Genomic DNA, 18255 nt, shown 5'->3' on the forward strand with positions numbered 1-18255 from the left:
ACAGCTGGGGCACTGGGAGCGGCGCGGGGCAGGCGAGTACCTGCCTTTGGGAAGCGGGGGGTCACAGCGCAGTGTCACAGCTGGGGCGCGGAGCGGGGCCTGCCCAGCGCTGTGGCGGTAGCTGGCAAAAGGGAGCGCAGTTTTCTTAGCGCTCCACTTCGGACTCACGGCAGAAGGCGGGGGATGTGGAGGGGGATCTAATTTTTTTCCTAACCGATGCTGGGTTAAAATTAACGCTAATTGCAGCTCATCAGTTACCATTTTGCATGCTCCCGAGCTCCACCAGAGCACGAGGGCGCAGCCCGCATCCCCCCGCCCCGGGGAGCTGCAGTAGCCGGTTCAGCGGGACGGGGACGCAGCCCCGTGTCTGCCCGGGGGAGCCCCGCCGGCGGCCGGCCCTGCGGGTGACGGGCAGCGGGCGGCCTCGGCGGCGGGCGGCCTCGGCGGCGGGCGGCCTCGGCGGCGGGCGGCCTCGGCGGCGGGCGGCCTCGGCGGCGGGCGGCCTCGGCGGCGGGGCCCGGCCCCTCCGGTCGCGGTCGAGGCGGAGCCGCAGCCGCCCCGCCCGCCCCGGAAGTCCCCCCGCGGCCGCCGAGGGGCCGCCTTCCTGCCGGCGCGGCTCCTCCTCCGGCCGGGCAATATGGTGGTGGAGGCGGCGCGGGGGGAGCCGTAAGCTGGAGCCGGTGCCCGCTCCCGTGCCCGTCTCCCTCCCCGTCTCCCTGCCGGCGGCGGCCGTCGCCGCTGCTGCTTTCCCGCCCGCCCGCCTGGCGGGGCAGCCCGGCGCGGCGGGCGATGCGGTCGGCGGGGCCGCCGGGCTGCGTGTGAGTGTGCTGCCCATGTGGGTGTCCCGGTGAGGCCGGGGCCGCAGCGGGAAGATGCTGCTGTCGCTGGTGCTGCACACCTACTCCATGCGCTATGTCCTGCCCGCCGCCGTCATGATGGGCACGGCGCCCACCTACGTGCTGGCCTGGGGCGCCTGGCGCCTGCTCTCCGCCGTGCTGCCCGCCCGCTTCTACCGCGAGGTGGACGACCGCCTGTACACCATCTACCAGAGCATGGTGCTCTTCTTCTTCGAGAACTACACGGGTGTGCAGGTGAGCCGGGAGGGGGGGGGTGATCTCTGGCCTGGCGTGCCCCCCGGGAGCCAGCAGCCGCTGGGCAGCGGCCGTCGGTGGTGTCGGCCCCGGGCTGCCGGCTCGCCTCCCTCCCCTCCCCTCGGGCCGCCCTGGCCGGCGGAGGCAGCGCGCCGCGCAGGGCCCGCCCGCCGCCATGCGAGGTCGGCGGCGAGGAAGCAGCCGCCGGCGGCAGGTACGGACCGGGCCTGGCCCCGTCCCGGGGGGCGCCGCCGCCGCAGAGGACGGTCTCGCTTCGCAGCCGCTGTTGCGCCTCTGGTGATGCTTCTCATGGAGTTCTGGTGTTGTGTTCATTTCGCAGGTCGGGGAAACGGAAAGGATGCGACAGCGGTCGTGCTCTGTCAGCATTGAATGGCAGCCTCCCTTGCACACTTGAACCCTGTGGCCTGGCTTGTGCGTCCGTAGTATTAAATTGGCAGCAGATGAGAAAGCTCTAACCAACTATAATTGTACTTAATCCACGTACAAGCTATCAATAAATAGATTACTTAACCTCTAAATTATTACAACTTCTCAGTTTTCACGCACTCCGTCCCCTGTCACTCCTTGGCCCTTGTTCTTGGGCCAGCCATGGATTGTGATTATGCAGTGGCTCAGACGCTGAAGTGCGAGGTTGCAGGCTACTCAGTTGGAATTGGAGGCCTCTCTTCTGTGACCAGAGGGGTATTTGCGTTCGAATAGTAATGCTTCACTTGTCTCACAAAGCATTAAATGTTTGAAAGGTAACATATCGGTCGGTAATTTTAAAAGTAAAGAAGGAGGCTTTTAATTCTACATGGAAAAATAATTACGTAAATGACAGGCGCTTACTGCGACTAAACCTGACTTTCAGAAGTCGTCTGAATATACAGCAGTGTATTTGAAGTTAGTATCAGGTGAAGGTGCTTGAGAGTAAAGAATAACAAGTGCTTGCATGTTGACTGGCAGGTGTCAGAGCAGGTACAAATATGCCCTTCTTCATATTCACACTAAAGCATTCATCCAGTCTTATAAAGTGTTTATTACAAGGTCAGGCTGGGTTTCCTTTAATTTCCGTTCTTGAGCTGCGGTTGTAGGCCTCACTTCATACCAACTCTCATACAAACCCCCAAAGCCAGCTAAAGATAGAAGAATTTCACCGTTTGACATCAGGGTAAATAAAAAAAATGCAAAATGGAAGTGAGATCTTCTTTTAGTGGTATTTAGTGTTTGATCCAGCTTGTAACTCGTGTAACTTCACCCTTGTTCTTTTCCAAATTAGTTAATGGGTGTTGCAATGTACATATCTGTTCTTTTAATTAAAAAAAGAAAAAAGATAAAAAAGGTAGGAAAGAGCAGTAGTTCAGAGAGTAAGTGCTTGATGTTTTATCTGCCTTCTTTTTTATGTACCATCGTTAGTGCAGGTATCTTGATGTGTAATATCACGTCTTGGTCATTAGCTGCTGAAAGCAGCAGTATAGTAGTTTGATTCAACCCACTCTAAGGAGGAGAGCCAAAACTCGAGATGTAAGTTCTAATAGAAAAATTTCTCTAATTTCCCATAGTGTACACAGAGTAGCAACCACTTTGAACTTCTGATGAGAAGTTTTATCAAAAAATGTACATAAAGGTACAGAAGGGAAAATGCTAACAAAAAGAAACAAAAAGGCAGCCATCATCTGTTGACCTCTGTTTTCTTTTATTGCATTGACAGAACGTCATCCACACACCAAAAAAAAATGGTAGGAAATGGTACAGGTGGTCTTTTAGGACAGTATTAAAATAGAGATGCTTTGTCACAGTAAGCAACAAATTATGTTAAGAGGAGATGATACATGCAAAGCTGAAATAAAGGATAACTAACAAAAAGAGTCCTCAAAATCAATGTGGCATATTGTCACAGGATAAGTAAAGTAGTAACTGAGACTGAAAAGTAAATAAAAACTTGGAAAATATGATACATGTGTAGAGAGGTAAGAGGCAGGATCCTTAAAATTCATGTGTTGTTTAATTAGAAGATATCCCCCACTTGTTTAAGGAGAAGAAACAGGGTATCCTTTCAGACCTACTCTTGCAAACACTGAGCACTTAAAACTTGAAACTCAATGGAAAGTTAAGCACGTGTCCAACTTTGAGACTGGGATGGTAACCTGAGAGCTACTGTGAATTTGCTGTTTTAAGGCATGTAATTAGATACAGAAGTGTAGTAGCATTAAATTTATAACTTAATCCCACAAAATAGTGCGAGAATAGTAACTTGTGTGGTTTCATAAAGGCAGCTGTAGGGCTTTACCAGCATTAAGGCATCGTAGTAGCCATGGGAGGGAGGCATTCAGCATCTCCTCCAGGTCTGTTAATTTGTTCAGTTGACTGAAGTATATTGGGATTTTTTTTATAACTGGATAAATGGAGGCCAACAACCTCAGACATCAGAATACTGGAACTTCTTGCGGAGTCTCACTGAAGTCATTGGGATTATACAGTTGCTTAACTGACTTACGAACCAAAGCCTTAAGTGACTGCCACCATCTTACCATACATAAAAAGTCTTCAGTGTTAGGTAGTTGGCGTTCTTTGGTTTGTTACGCTTAGAATATTTGTGTTTTTTCAATATGATGGCAGTCGTGACTTTGAGAAGTCTGATCTTAAAATAATAATTTTGCTGAAATTCCCAGTAATGTGAGTGGGGCCTTCATAGAATAAAGTTGGGTTTGGTCATAAATGTAGATTATTTTTTGACTGAATGAAATACTAATGTATCTATATTTATGTTGTATTTAGCTGTCAGGAAGTGATGTATATCTGTAAGTCATCTGCTGTTAGGCCATCAAATATGTAAATCTGTCTCCTGCTCGTGACCATATGCACAATTGTATTTTTCTTCTTTTTTTTGTTCTTCTTGACTTGAGCATTTTTAACCAAGCTTATGAAAACAAAAGCTCTGGTTCATGCTGGGAAGGCATTTTATCTTTAGCAAATTCTTTTCAGTTGTGAAATGTAACTAAATAAGGTGATAACCTCATCTGCATGACAGAAAATCTTGAAAGACTAATAATTCCCTTTCTCTTAAGTATTTGACTTGAGATCTAAAATAATTACAGAACTATAATTGCTGTGAACCCTTGCTGAGTATTTATGTTCTAGAGAGTGGCTCATACTTCCCCTGTTAAAATTTTGGGTCAGACCTGTTTTTTTCCACCAAGATAATTTGTTTTACAAAGCCTAAGAGAACTTCAGCTAAGATAGAATCAGTTTAGGTTTTCCAATAATATTAGAATTCTGTTAATGAATTGCCAAAAATAGCCCTTTTGCTGACTGTCGTGCAAGAGCTGGTTGTAGAAGATCAAAGATCAAGTATGTAGAGTACAAAAAGCAGCTCATAGCCAGTACTGTCAGTGAGGTAAACTGGACAAAGCCAGTATGACTATAAAGTGAAGTCCTATAATGCTCTGTAAGTTCATTAGTGCAATTGCAGGTTAGCAGATATCCATGAATTTTATTAAGGAGCTATAAATACATAGAAGTAATCCACATGTGGCATTGTCACAGTGCTCTTTGACAATCTCCAGGGTTATAAACTCTTAGTAATGAAATTCTGTAAATGTAGTCTGTTGGGAATTGGCATAGAGAAAATGTCCCTGCTTTGGCCCTGTGTTGCTTTTAATGCAAATGCTGTTGTGTTGCTTCCCACCTGTCCTGCTACAAGCTGCAGAAGTGCTACAGTGCTGTTTTCTAGGAAGAATGTATACAAGATGCTTGAACTCTGTGTAAAGTAAGTAGAAAGTCTTATGGAGGGGATGTTAATTTCATCAGCGATGAGCCAAAGCAGTCACTGACAGAAACAGGTGCAATTCAAGCACTTCAGAGACTTGCGTTTGCTTGTACTAATAGTTCATTTGGCCCCAGGTTTCTAAATCTTCAAGTAGGCTGTGAGCTGTGGTTGTGTTACTGCTTTTGTCTTTACTGTGTTAGGGAAGTCTGATCGCTTACATTTCATACAGATAATAAACAGTTGCATCTTAATAGGATGCAAAAACCAAAATGACTGCAAATATGCCTGTGATTAGGATGTTTGAAGGGCTGAAAGGACTAGTAATTCAGTATGATGAATGCTGTCTTCCTTCTGTGACCCTTAGAATTTTATCCCAGTTGCTGTCAGGGTGATGAAATTAATGCCTATTGGGTTTGTGCACATTTCAGATCAGATGAGGACTAAGTGTTCTTTAACTTTTTTTTTTTTTTTGTAGTTGTGTTTGATATTTTGTATTGAGTGGCAGTGAAGAAATAATAAAGAAATCATCACTCGGACTTCTTCCTAAAGGATCATTTTCCATCTGAAAGGTTTTGACAATTAAAATCCATGAGTGAATTAATGTGCATGGATTTTGCTCACTGCTTGTGTCAGCTGTCCTCCCTACCCCCACTTCCTGCTGAATAGCAGGTTTTGGAAGTGGTGCTTTCATTAAAGACGTTACGAAATTCTGGTTTTCATTGTCATTACGGAACTGTGGAAGGGCTGTGAGAATCAGAAGCTACCTCGGTGTTGTTTAGCAGAGCTGTAGTATTTCTTAATTTTAGGAAGGACAAGAGATCCCTGTTGAACAATGCAGTGTGCTTTCTGGATTGATATTGAGGCTTGGAATTGCTGTGTCTCCACTAGGTTGAAAACTACTTGGGGTTCGAGCATATCAGAACTTTGAGGAGACAATGCTGCTGAACTCTTGACAGTGCTTTTCAGTGGAGTAGAGCCTGGGCTGTGCTTCATGTCTTGGCTTCCTAGGAAATCTGTGAGGAGAGCTCTGTGTCTGAGCTTGGGATAGATAGTCTTCTAGCTACTGGCCAATCTGCAGTGGAGGTGAGGGTTGCTGCCCATTTCTATTCCTAGGACAGAAGCTTTCCCAGGCAAGGTTACCTTTGCTCCCTGCTTTCCCTTTTGAAGCCGTTCAGCCATCCAACAGGTAATTCAGGAGGGCCCAAGGTGGAGGTGGGAAGCACAAGAGGCAGTCCAAGTCAATAATGGCCAAGCTGCAGCATACTCACAGGGAGATACTTCTCGTTGCTGTTGATGAGGCAGGTTATCATCTCTTAGGAACCTGGTTCTCCCCTCTCCACAGTGAAGGAGGCATCATAACCAGACTTCAGCAAGGCAGGATGAAGGTCTTCCAGGTGCTTTCTGTCGGTAGATGTGAGGGACGGGGTCTGAGTCCCCCAAGGTGAGGACCCATTTCCCTGGCAAATGCCATAACCAGAAGGTCAAAAGAAGTCACTTTTCACCCTTCTCTAGCTGTGTTTGGAAAGAAAGTGCTGGCAGTTGCATTTTGGCATGAGCCTGATTTTATGAACCTGTGCTTGAGTTTCCTGAGCTCTCCTCCCAGTCTGGTAGCTCAGGAGTGGGAGAGTACTGGATGGTATGGGAGCTGAGTGGGAATGTGCAGAGCTGCATGTGAGGCAAACCTCCAAGCTCAGATGGTAGCTGAGCAGCCTCCAAGGGCTTGCATGGAATGAACTCGGAAAGTGCAGCTTGCAGCAGCAACTCTTGTCAGTACCCCGCTCATGTTGGTGCTTTGTGAAACTGTTAGCTGCTGTGGGGCATGCAGAGAGGTTAAGATAATCATAACTTGCCATGTATTTGCAATGGTAGAAATAATGAAATAAAGGTCTTGGGGGAGTGATAGAAATTTGGGGATTGCTGCAGTGCAAAGATTGAAAAGAAACTGGAGAACATAGTGAAGTGAATCACTTTTGTGTAGTAAACTTTTGAAAGAAGTCCGGTGAAATTTTTCTGCAGTTATACTGGCTCCATGAAGGTGGTTTACCCTGGCTCATCAAATTAGAGATTTCAGTGCACAGCTGTCTCCAGGCATATGTCTTGTATAGTATACTACAAAGTCCTGTGTGTTATTGTGGCAGAAATTAAGTGATGCCTGCTAAGCCTGAGGGATGCCACTTTCAAATTGGGATGGATGCCTAATTTTGGACTCTTACGTTCAACTGTGGTGTGAGGCAGCAAAAATAGCTACATTAGGTGTGTAAGCTTTGTGCTCTTACTTTTTCAGTTATTGCAAAATATATATTTGCGTAATCTTCATTTTTGTTATGTCTGCCTTTGGCTGTCATTCGGAAGGTGAAAATGAAGTCCTTCATGACTCCAGTTTATCTGGGGTATCAGCTGTAGTTCTGCTGTGCTGCAGATTTGGCTCTGGGGCCAAATTTCTGGAGGAAATTTAGTATGGTGAGGGTCTGCATTTGGTGCTGGTCCTGATCATCCCCAACCTCTTGCCCAATATATGAAAAATAAAACCAATAAACTGAAACCGAGGTCTGTTAGCATTTTTAAAAATTGAGTATCAGCTACATAAACCGAAACTGCTGTTTGGGTTCATAAATTAGAAGCTTTGTGTAGAGATTTGCCTAGCATGTGTTATTTAATTGGCAAGTCACAACAATCTGAATTTTATGTCAGCCTTATCTAATGCAGTCTGCAGTTTAGAAGTAGTATGTATGTTCACGTTTTGAAGTTGGCTACATATATTTTATGAAAGTCCTAAATAGTCGAGCATTTGTCAGGTAGGAAAAGCTAAGGAGTCAAAGGGCAAGTTTGAATGCACTTAAAAATGCAGATTCCATGTATTTGGTCAGTAAGTTTTACAATCTCCTGAATTGTCTTTTAAATATATTTTAATTTTAATATCTTATGATTTTTAGTATATTCCATTCTTAATATAATTGTCCTGATTTTGAATAATTTCTTACATTTGAAGGTACAAATAGTATTTATCACTTTTTCTAAAACCACTTCTTTGTATTTATTTTTTTTAACCTGCACGAGTTTTATATACTTTTCCCTTTTTGCATTTAATTGTGTTTTGGTAGATACTGGGCCATGGAGTTTTACAGTGCTCTTCCATGCCCTTTCCTTCTGCTTACATAATATGTCCAGGTACTTTATGTAAGGATGATGGTTAATTGAGAAGTTTTTTCTCCTGGTACTCTACCATCAGACACTGTTCTTGCTAAGAGAAGATTCTAGTCGTAGCTAAACGTTTGACTCCAGTTGCTTCAAACTATTTACCTCAGGCTTACAGGGTATCCTTTTTTTCTTAAGTTTTAGTTGTGTTAGATGAAGTAGGCTCAGATGTCAGGGATTTTGACATTACAATTATGAGGAAGTATAATTTTCTCAGGGGAAAAATACTCCTTAATCTTTGTTCTGTCAATTTGAATTTATGCTGTGAAGAGATTTGTGATAAAAAACCCAGGGAAATTATTTTCTTCTTTTGTTCATTTCATTTCTGTCACATACTACTTGTCGTCTTCCCTGTTATAACTAGCTCCTCAGTGTGTGACTAGGAAATCAGAGTTTATCCTAGTTTGATTTTTTTAAATGTAAAATTAGCTACCTGTGTTACTTGGTTGAATCTATATTTGGGCATATAATAGATGTGAAGAAAAATAATTATTTTGGGTGACTTTGAACAGTATTGTGGTAGTTGCAGTAATTTTTCCTCTGGAACTTCAGACTTGAAGAGTTAAGCCATCCCATTTTCTAATGCTACTTGGAAATATGAGGGCACACTTGCTTCGTTTTTGCATAAGGGAATGTAGTGCATGGTCACAAGCAAACTGCAGGTGAACTGGCTCGTTCACAGGCTGTGGTTGTGCGCAGATATTAGAGTGATTTTAACAGTGGCTGTTTTTCAAAGCTGATTCAAGTTCACTGTGTTCAGGTCTGGTGGTAGATTAGTTACAGCTAGCTCACATACCTCCCTGCATGTTCTCTTTTGCTGTGTAATGATTCCTTTGCCTCACCTTGAAAGTCCATAGTGCTTAAATTCTAAATACTTACTGAAAATTATGTGTGTAGGAGCTTTCAAAAACCTTATTCCACAATCACAGGACACAGAGGTTTCCTAATCATCCCTTTCCCTTGCGTGTTGACTCGCTGATAACTTCACACCAGTTCTGCCTGTACTTGATACAAATGCTTCTAAGAGTATTACAGAGATACAATCAACTCCTTGGAGTCCTTGGCATTTAGAAGCAAAGGGCCTATTATAAAGAGCACTAACTAGAAGAACACTGCAAACTGCCATGCGGTTTCCTGCTTCTGGCTGGCCTGGGGTGTACAAAGGGATAGCATTTCCAGAATGTGCTTAATGTACCAAGGCACTGTAGCTGTTATTTTTGGGGGGTGGATGAGATGGGACATGAACATTATGTATTTTCCACTACAGAAGAGTAATAAAGTAAACAATAGCTACATTAAATGTGGGTCGCTTTTTCCTTTCTTTTAAGGAAATTGCAGAAATCTGTGAGAAGAGATCTTCAGAGGTGCCAAAAGCTTATGAGGGGGAACAATTTCTTTCCTGATGAAACAGGTGGAATACTTCCTTCCACTCTTGTGCTAGAAGGCATGTTCAGGTTTTGTGTAATAGCAAGATGCCAGATGTTCTGAAAAGCCCTGCTGTTGAAATCTCATCTTATAAATAATCTCCTTTCACATGTGCTATATATATTGGAAATACGTGCAGTACTTGTAAAAAATATATAATTACTGGTGATTTATAATAGAAGGTATTTAGATGCTCTAACTTTGACTTTCGCAAGTGGTCACTGGTTGTAATTGTGGGCTGCTCCATGGTCCATGCTGTAGAACTGCTTTGTTAACAAAAGCAAGTCATTTGCAGAAAGATCCAGTAAATTATTTAGACACTGGAAATAGGTTTTATTCAGAATTTAGATGCGAGAATCTTAACATTATGTTCATGTTTTGTCACCAGGACTGAAAGAGTTAAGTAATACAGATGTGTGTAGTACTGTCAAATGGTATTGAACATGTGCTGGCAGGACTGGGGACCTCAATAAAAGGTTTAGCTCTTTTTTTTTTTTTTTTTTTTTCTATTTAAACAAACAAACCAAACCCAAAAAGGAATAAATTATGGTGCCTCTCTTTAACTTAATGAGTTGGAGCACAAACTCAACCTACAGGATGCATCAGTTCTTTCTTCATACACGTCTCCACTGCTGCTTTGAAAAAGGTGATTTGGCAGTTTGTTTTCAGAAGAGAGAATCCCCACTCCATAGATGCACCTTCTGACAGCAGTGAGCAGTGTGTTAGGGTGGGATACAATTTAAAATCTGCATCTGCTTTCAGTGAGCTAAATTGTGGCAACTCAAAGCTGGCAGGCTCAGAATCAGAGATTCTGTAAATCCCCTTCTGCAGCACTGAGCTCCCCTCAAAGCCAAGAGCTCCTGCTTCTGGTTGATGTGCCATGGGTATCTACCAGAGGTTTTGTTGAATCTAGTCTAAGACTGTTTAAATAAGCGTAAACTAACTTAAATTGCCCCGACATACTTGGTATTGTGAAAACTTATTCCTGAAATTAGCCTTTTGCTCATATTGGATATTCCAGTTATTACAGATACTTCCCAGAACCTCTTTACTCTACCACATGCCCCTTCTCTAAACAATAATCACCACCTGAATCACCCTCTAAATAGAACTTACGAAACTATACACATCACTCTTGAGGTAATGGTAGACTGGTGTGAATAAAATGGTTAGTAATGGTCTGCTCAAAATCGCCACCTGAGGCTGTGGGCAGGGCTGTAAGGAAAAGTGCGTAACACTGCTGTAGGATTCAGTCCTTCACATCTAAGTCCTCTCAGCAGCATCTGTGAAAGTTGCAGGCGGGCAGGCACTGAAAACAGAACTAGCCTGGTTAAACACGTAATATTGTGCATCTGTTGATAAAGGTCTCCTTCCTTTTACAGGATTGTGGGTTTTTTTGGATTTGGGGTTTTTTTTTAGAATTACAGTAATCCTGTTAGAGTATTCAGAGTAACAGGGAATGTTGGCGTCATTTAGCCTGCTGCAGTAACTAGGCATTCTGAGTACGTACTTTTTAGTTAACCTCTCTATGTGAAACTCTTTGAGCTTTTGCTCTAAAATGTAAGTGTGGTAGTTATTGCTGTCTATTTGATTTCCTTCAATAAGCTGCCGGCACTGAAACTATCAGGATTTTCCTTCAGACAGCCTGCCTGCAGTGAAAATTATTTAATTTGTTGTAAAATTCTAGAAAATAAGGCAACTAATGTGTTATAGCCTAAATATTTGCAAGTCTTTTTTATGCTTAAATACAGAAAGTAGTCAAATATGCACAGAATAAAAGACTAAAGCTGTATTTTTACTGACATAGATATTATGAATTTTATTATAAATATTAATGTTTTCATTAGTTTCCAAGGTAACCACATTTCTTTTAAGATTTTAGTGATTCTGATTCTTCCAGAAGGACCTTTCCCTTCATTCAGGGGTCAGTTATGTTTAATTGAGCTAGAAACTGTAAAGCCTTTACAGTCATCATTAGAACTACACTTCTATACATGCAGCTAGTGCCACTGAATGAAGGAGAACCACTCATGTTTGTAAGTTTGTCAATTTAGACCATAAGACTAAAAGTTAGTATGAAAGCAAAAATGTACACACTTGATACTTAACATCAAATGGTATGGTTCAGTCCTGCATAATCCATATAGGTTGCTAATATAGTCTTCTTAACAAAAAGGAAATAAAATGGAGTAACTGCTTCTTGAAGTTCTCTGCTTTCTGGCTCAATCAGTTGAATGATTTTTAAAAATAATAAAATGTAATTACATATAGGAATCTTCTCGACATTCTTCAGAGCTCAGTCTCTTGGCAGTGGCTTTCTTCACTAAACCCCAGTGAAACACATAGCTGCAGAATATTTGAACTCTCTGCTTCAGTAAAATGGATTGCATTGTGATTTTATGGTTTGATGCTCAGCCTGAGCAGCAGACTTCAGATTTGTGCAGTTACGTATTGAGCAGATAGTCGCTTTAACTAAAGAGGTTACGAGGTATGACCAATAATACAACCACTACCTAAAAACTGTATGTGACTCTAAAGGTATTTTGAGAAAAATGATAATGAATGGTAAACATTTTTTAGATCTAGAGAAAAAGCAACTAAAACCTAAACCATAGAAGTCTCCTGTTCTATTTATATTCCTTATGCTGTAAGCAAGTGAAACCCGTATCTGTTAAATGTGAATAAAAGTGCTTCTGTCTTCTGTAAAGAAAAAGAAACATTTGAAATTCTTATTATAGTAGGACATCTGAAAACCTGAGAGATTTGTCAGCACCATGTACAATTTACCCATTTGTATCCTGTCTTGAGCCTGCTTCTTGTCAAACAGGGTAAATAGATTCTGTGATCTGAGGTACTTTCTCTAGAAGCTCAAAGGACTGGTTGTGTCAACAGGCAGGTTTTTAGACGAAGACAGAATTTAAACAACTTCTCATAAGATGCCTGCAGCAGTGCTGCAGAAGTCAGCTTGCACAGGGTTACACATTGACTTCACAAGCCGTATCTGGTAGTTGCTTCTGGTGGTTTGTTGATGCAAGTTCCACCCTTTCACCACAAAATTATATCCAGACTTTTTAACAAACATATGAGGAATACATCCTGGGATACTACTGATTTTAATAAGCACTCATATTGTAGTAGTGCCCAGCTAAAAATGACGCTGTTGTCCCAAAGATCATGCGGTCCCAGTTATAAAACTAGGCATGAAGAAATAGCAAAATGGAGAGAAGAGCATGTTGTGGGGATAGCTGAGTATACGAAGTTTGTATGGTGTTTTTTAACTGAAGTGTTGATGTCTTGTATGTTCTACTTCTCTCTTCCTCCAGGAGTGGGAAGGAATGTTCTCCTGCTGCTATCCTACTGCTTTTATGCTTCTTTCCAGTTGCTATTGCCTGTGCCTAAAGCTGACTTTTTCCTGATCAGAATGCTCTCTGCACAGTGTCCCTGTGCATATCGGGTTTGTTGAAGTAACAGCAAGGATGGGAGCATTCTGCAATTCACACCTAGTTTCTTTGAACAGAGAAGAGAGGAGGGTTAAGTCCTGTAAGGAACCAAGAATGAGTGTGCCTGGTAGGCATGTGATAGGACATCAGATGAGATGGCCCTAGTTTTTACCACCAGTATCTAGCTGTGTTGCCTTTTGGCCACTAAAGCAGAAGTGCCAGATCTGCTTGCAGGTCAGTTCCTGAACTGCTCCCGTTATCAGCCACATCCGATTATCATATAAAGGTAATCTCTATGCTTAGGGTTTGATGTGCTTGCCAGTTGACCTGCCAGCAGTCTTCTGATAGTGTATCTCTTGAGTTATTTTTGTCATGGCCCTATTTACTGAGCTGATGTAGTTAGGATACGATTAAATGTTCTGTTTAATTTTCTTTGGTATGTACAGATTTCATAAGCAGGAAGTAAAACTCAACCTCTAAATTGGGAGTATCAACCTTGTTGCAATGAAAATCTATGCAAACTACAAGTTAACTCAGGTGTGGCTGCCATGCAGGACTGTTTTATGTTGCTACTTGACCTACCATGTTAGTAGGGCCATAGTTTAATGTGTTGCACTGGAAGAAACTGCTAGGGAAGCTGAAATACCAGCTTACCCAGGAGCTGCTATTTTCATGCCTAGATCAGCCGATCACTGAATTAGTAAATTCTTTCATCAGAAGTTGTAACCTCCTGCCAGTGAATCAGGGCTTACTCTGGCCACAGCACTCTGAGGTGTGTCTTGTACCTCCTGAGCATGTGAACGGTTTGGTATATGGCATCCAGGGAAGCTGGGTACTGGCTTTCCCACAGAAGGGAGTCTAATAGCATCGAGTTTTCTTTGAGACCTCACTGAATTGAGTTTGACAGCACTGCTATGTAAACAGCTATGAAAGACCCAAACTAACAGTAACTGTATTACCCGTTACTGTGAACTGGGCTGTGAAGCAACCAAAACATGGTTAAAAGCACACATTTTAATGTTCTGTACCCAAGTAACATTTGTAATGTTAGACTGTAAATCTGTATTTTAAATATTTTCCCTCAAATCTCTGCTTACTTTGGCTTGCTGTGTTGCTCTTCTTTTTGTTTTCTTTTCTTGACTTAATTGTGCCTTTAAAAAAAAAAACAAACCACAAAGCAGCACCTATTCAACTGAATATGTTCCTCCTGTGCTTCATTGTGCAGGCAGGACACTTAAATTCTCAGAGTCTCTCAAAGCTGATACATAGGTAGGATGTATGTATGCTGTGGCATTTGGAAAGCAGCATAAAATATCTGAAACACTAGGTACATTAGCTTCTGAAACTGAAAATTGCCTCCCAAGCATGTCCTGCACTGCTTCCCTGGTGCTGGCTGGTGAGTGCCCTGCAGAGGGGAAGATCATCCCCCCTGGTGCTCAGCAGACCCCAGGAACAGCACTGTTCTGAGGAGGACTAGGAGTGTCTTGGCTACCGTGATCTCTTCGGGTTGCTTCAGAAGGGACGTGCACGCAAGCTGGCACTGTGGGCAGTTGCTTCTTCTGCATTGCTGTCCCTGGTAAATCACTCAAGTGCTTGCCTTCACTGTGGTCCCCGGATCTCTTCTGCACCAGCAGACTGAGAAGGAGCCAGAGACTGCACAGTGCCTGCAGCAGGGGATTCTGCGAAGTTAGCTACAAAAAGCAGCAGGGAATCAGAGGTTTTCTGGAGACCACGAAGGAGAGTACTGTGTAATTTCCTTCTGCAGCTATAATATACATAGGTGCTCTGGTTTACCAAAAGCATCGGACTGCCAGAAATTGAAGGCTTGCCATGATGGGACTCTTTCCCAATTTATCCACAAGCAGGTGAATTCTTCAGACATCATCTGGAAGGGAAAAGGGCAGTGTTTCTGCAGGATTCAAAGCTCTTAACTGTTAGCCCTCTATATTGTGTAAAGTCTATGAAAATTTCCAGAAAAAAAACCAAAGTGAAAGTGCTTTGTTCTCAGGAGGAGAGCTGTGTGGCTGCCCACAGAGTAGGTGTCTTCTGTGAAACCTAAGGAAGCCTCTAGAGAATGTAGGTCAGAAGTTGCCATTCTTACCTGGTTATAGTAACAGTTGTATCGTAAATTTGTAGCTCTCAGATCTTACCTGTGAATGTCTAATATCTGAGTAGCTGTTTGCTGGCCTATCATGAATTGTAATAAGCCGTTTCTTGAGATAATGAAATGGGCAGTGCTGAAGTGGATGATGCTGCAGTTAAAGCTGTTGCATCCTCTTAGGCTGAGCCATCTGAGCGATCAACATAGAATTTCCAGATTTTCTCATTCCATCCTTTGCTTTGAAATAGGATATCCATTTGTTGTGTTTAATGAGAACTAATTATAAATGGGGGAAATAATATTTTATTTTAATTTTTTTTTAGTTCTGTACAACGGTATGACTGTTTTATCATGAGTAAAAAGATTTTGGTCTGTTACATGTAACATGTAACTGTTACGGTAAGACATAATGTTGTACATTGACATTGCTTACAGTAACGATGAGTGAGTGTTCCTCTGGGATTAAAAAGTGAACTAGATCCAGTTTTACTGAAATAAAAAATTAAACAGATTAACTGTTACATTTGGCAGGCACAATCCTACTTTTTTTTTTTAAGGGAATGATCCTTAATATTTGTTCTAACTTAATAAAATAATCACAAGTGAATGCTTTGAATTGTGGGTCTGATTACACTGAGGTTTTGACTTTGTACACTAAAGTGGAAATTTTTACAAATTGAAGTTATAAACTGTATTTCAAACCCTGTTTCTTGTGTGTGGTAGCTCTTACAGTGTCAAGGGCAGGTTTTGTTTTCCTCTTGTTCTTGTTGTATTTTAAAAAAGCACAGGCAGCATTCAGGACCTTCTGGTTTAGTGATTTGTTGTATTGGGCCTTTTCCCTTCCTCTAAAACAGTCTTTGCCAGAAACTGCATAGTGGAGTCTTAACTTGAAATTAAAGATAACAGTGCTTCTGCGCCTAGTGCATAACACTGCCAAGAAAATATACACTTGAAAAATGAAGCTTTAATTCCGTAAGTGAGATTAGGAAGATAATTTTTTATTTCAGTGGAATTTTTGCACCAGAACTGTAAGATCAGATGCTCTGACTGCTACTTTGCACTGGTGTGTGGGACCTGGAGTGTCAGCAGTAAGGTTATAAATTCTCCTGGAACTTTAATGAGAAAACTACTCCTGCAGCAAAATCTTGTTTTAATTACTTGGATACTGTTCAGAATAAACTTGTCAACTGACTTGTTGCAAAGAATATTCAGTTAAAATTTATTGTGGTCTTGTTCCCAAATTTACTGACTATCTCAGTTTGCCAATATCAGGTTTCTCGCCTTGTAAACAAAATATGATCAGCGCTGCAGTTGCATTTTCAAAAGGAGAGGAAGAGAATGAGTGTAAAACATACAGCTTTATGTGTGGGTTTTGCGTAGCATTACAATACAAGGCATTACCCATCCAGTATCACAGGTGAACAGAGGTGTGGGTAGATTTTCCAGAGATGCTTGTAGAGACCTTTTGTAAGGATCAATACAAGACTTGGCATACTAAATTATATTAATCAAGTTCTGAATATTAGTTAGATCTTCCTAATAAAACTCCCAGATGGTCCAGACTAGGGAAGTGGTGATAGTAAGCGTGTAAACCTTCCAAATAGCACTTCAGGTTTTGGTGAATGGAGTCACTTTGAAGAAGAAGAAACAAAGAGTACAGCCATTGGTATTAGCAGAGGGCGGGGGGAGTGCTACCTAGCATGTACAGGTTAGAAAAACTAAGCTTCATTAGATAATGAAAATATTTATTAAAAATGATTAAACGGATGCATGGATTCTTCAATTCAGAATTGAAATGGTTTAATTAATTTCTCATTTTATATTTGAAATAAAAGTAATTAATCTGTTTTAAAAGGTGCCTAAAAGGTGACTTGGATTACTGCTTCAGCACCTTGCTTTGTAGTCATGCTCTCAGAAGGTTATTTCACTCACTTTCAGGAGCAGGAAACTACAAGTTTAAATGGTATCTTTAATGTAACAGAGGGAAAAAACAAAACCTTCTGGCTGGAAGCTGAAGACTAATGTAAGATACGCCTCAGCCTCATGTTTTTTTGTTTGTTCTTGATGGTTAAAATCATGGCAGATGGTTGAGATATTATTCTTGATCTAATCCAGGAGAATTCACCATTTTAGGTTGAATGATGATGAGTGTCTGGCTGAAGCATGTCTTATCTATTAGATGTATAAAGTTAAATGGTGGGTTTGTACGTGTCTACAATTTATCTTTACCTTTAATTATATTTATGCAGTGATCTTGTGGATGTAGGTCAGCTTCTGTGGATCCAGGTCTGGGGCTGAGGCGCAAGAACAGAATAGCTTTTTTAAGCCCTTATTAATTAGTATTCACTGCTTTGGTGATAAGTCACTTATATGCGTGGTGGGTACTGATGCAGTGATGGAGTGTTTTTCTGTTAATGGTGCTAACTTGCTGGCAGTTTTCCCAGTAAATAGCTAATTACTGCATTGGATCTCATCACTACCAAATGCAATGAAAATAAATAATGAAGTAATACATATTTATTTTTTTTTAGGTAATAATCTATGGGGATTTGCCAAAAAATAAAGAAAATGTAATATATTTATCGAATCATCAGTGTACAGGTTTGTATTCTTTTATTGTTGTTTTAGCACTTTTCTTGATTTTAAAAATCTGCTTGTCTGTGTACTATCTTTCCAGCCTTGCCCTAATAAGCAAGAACTTCTAGTTCAGAAACCTTTAATGATATTTATATGTACGACATGCGCTTTTTGTTTCATCAGTGGCAGTTAGAAACTAATTTAACTAAACATTTTGGGCTTTTGTCTTTGCAGTTGATTGGATTATTGCAGACATGCTGGCAATCAGGCAGAATGCTCTCGGGCATGTCCGGTATGTCTTGAAAGATGGGTTAAAATGGCTGCCGTTGTACGGGTGGTATTTTTCACAGGTAAGCCCATTCACTTTTTCCTTGCTGTTTGTGGGTCAAATATGTAAGAGGTACCTTCCCTCTCTTTATCATCCATGCTGGAAAGATGTAGTTCTGAGCTGGCACTTGTTTATTTGAACATGAAAAGAGCAGGTTGCACTCTGCGTAGTTAGGTGTGTAGCTTAGTGGAGGGACAGTTATTAAAGAAGCAGTTTACTTTTCTAAGTGAATACTTCTTATCGATGGTGTTTATTACTAGAATCAAAACTGTTGAGTCTGTTAGAAGCATATCAGAATATTTCCATAACTTTGTTCTTTTTACAGTCCA

The 18255-nt window shown here is 41.6% G+C and overlaps 1 protein-coding gene across 2 annotated transcripts in view; it reads left to right on the forward strand.

Moving 5' to 3' along the window:
* Positions 1–595: 595 nt before the first annotated feature.
* Positions 596–18255, forward strand: part of AGPAT5 (1-acylglycerol-3-phosphate O-acyltransferase 5) — a 60430-nt gene continuing 42770 nt past the window's right edge. The window contains exons 1-3 of one of the 2 annotated variants that reach the window (XM_055810025.1): positions 596–1091; positions 17553–17622; positions 17833–17948. In XM_055810025.1, coding sequence (XP_055666000.1) covers positions 873–1091; positions 17553–17622; positions 17833–17948 — 405 coding nt within the window. In that variant the 5' untranslated portion in view covers positions 596–872. The remainder of the gene's footprint in view (positions 1092–17552; positions 17623–17832; positions 17949–18255) is intronic. The other variant, XM_055810024.1, reaches the window with a different exon arrangement.

Source organism: Falco peregrinus, chromosome 7 (genome assembly GCF_023634155.1).
Source record: "Falco peregrinus isolate bFalPer1 chromosome 7, bFalPer1.pri, whole genome shotgun sequence".
Classification (NCBI taxonomy): Eukaryota; Metazoa; Chordata; class Aves; order Falconiformes; family Falconidae; genus Falco; species Falco peregrinus.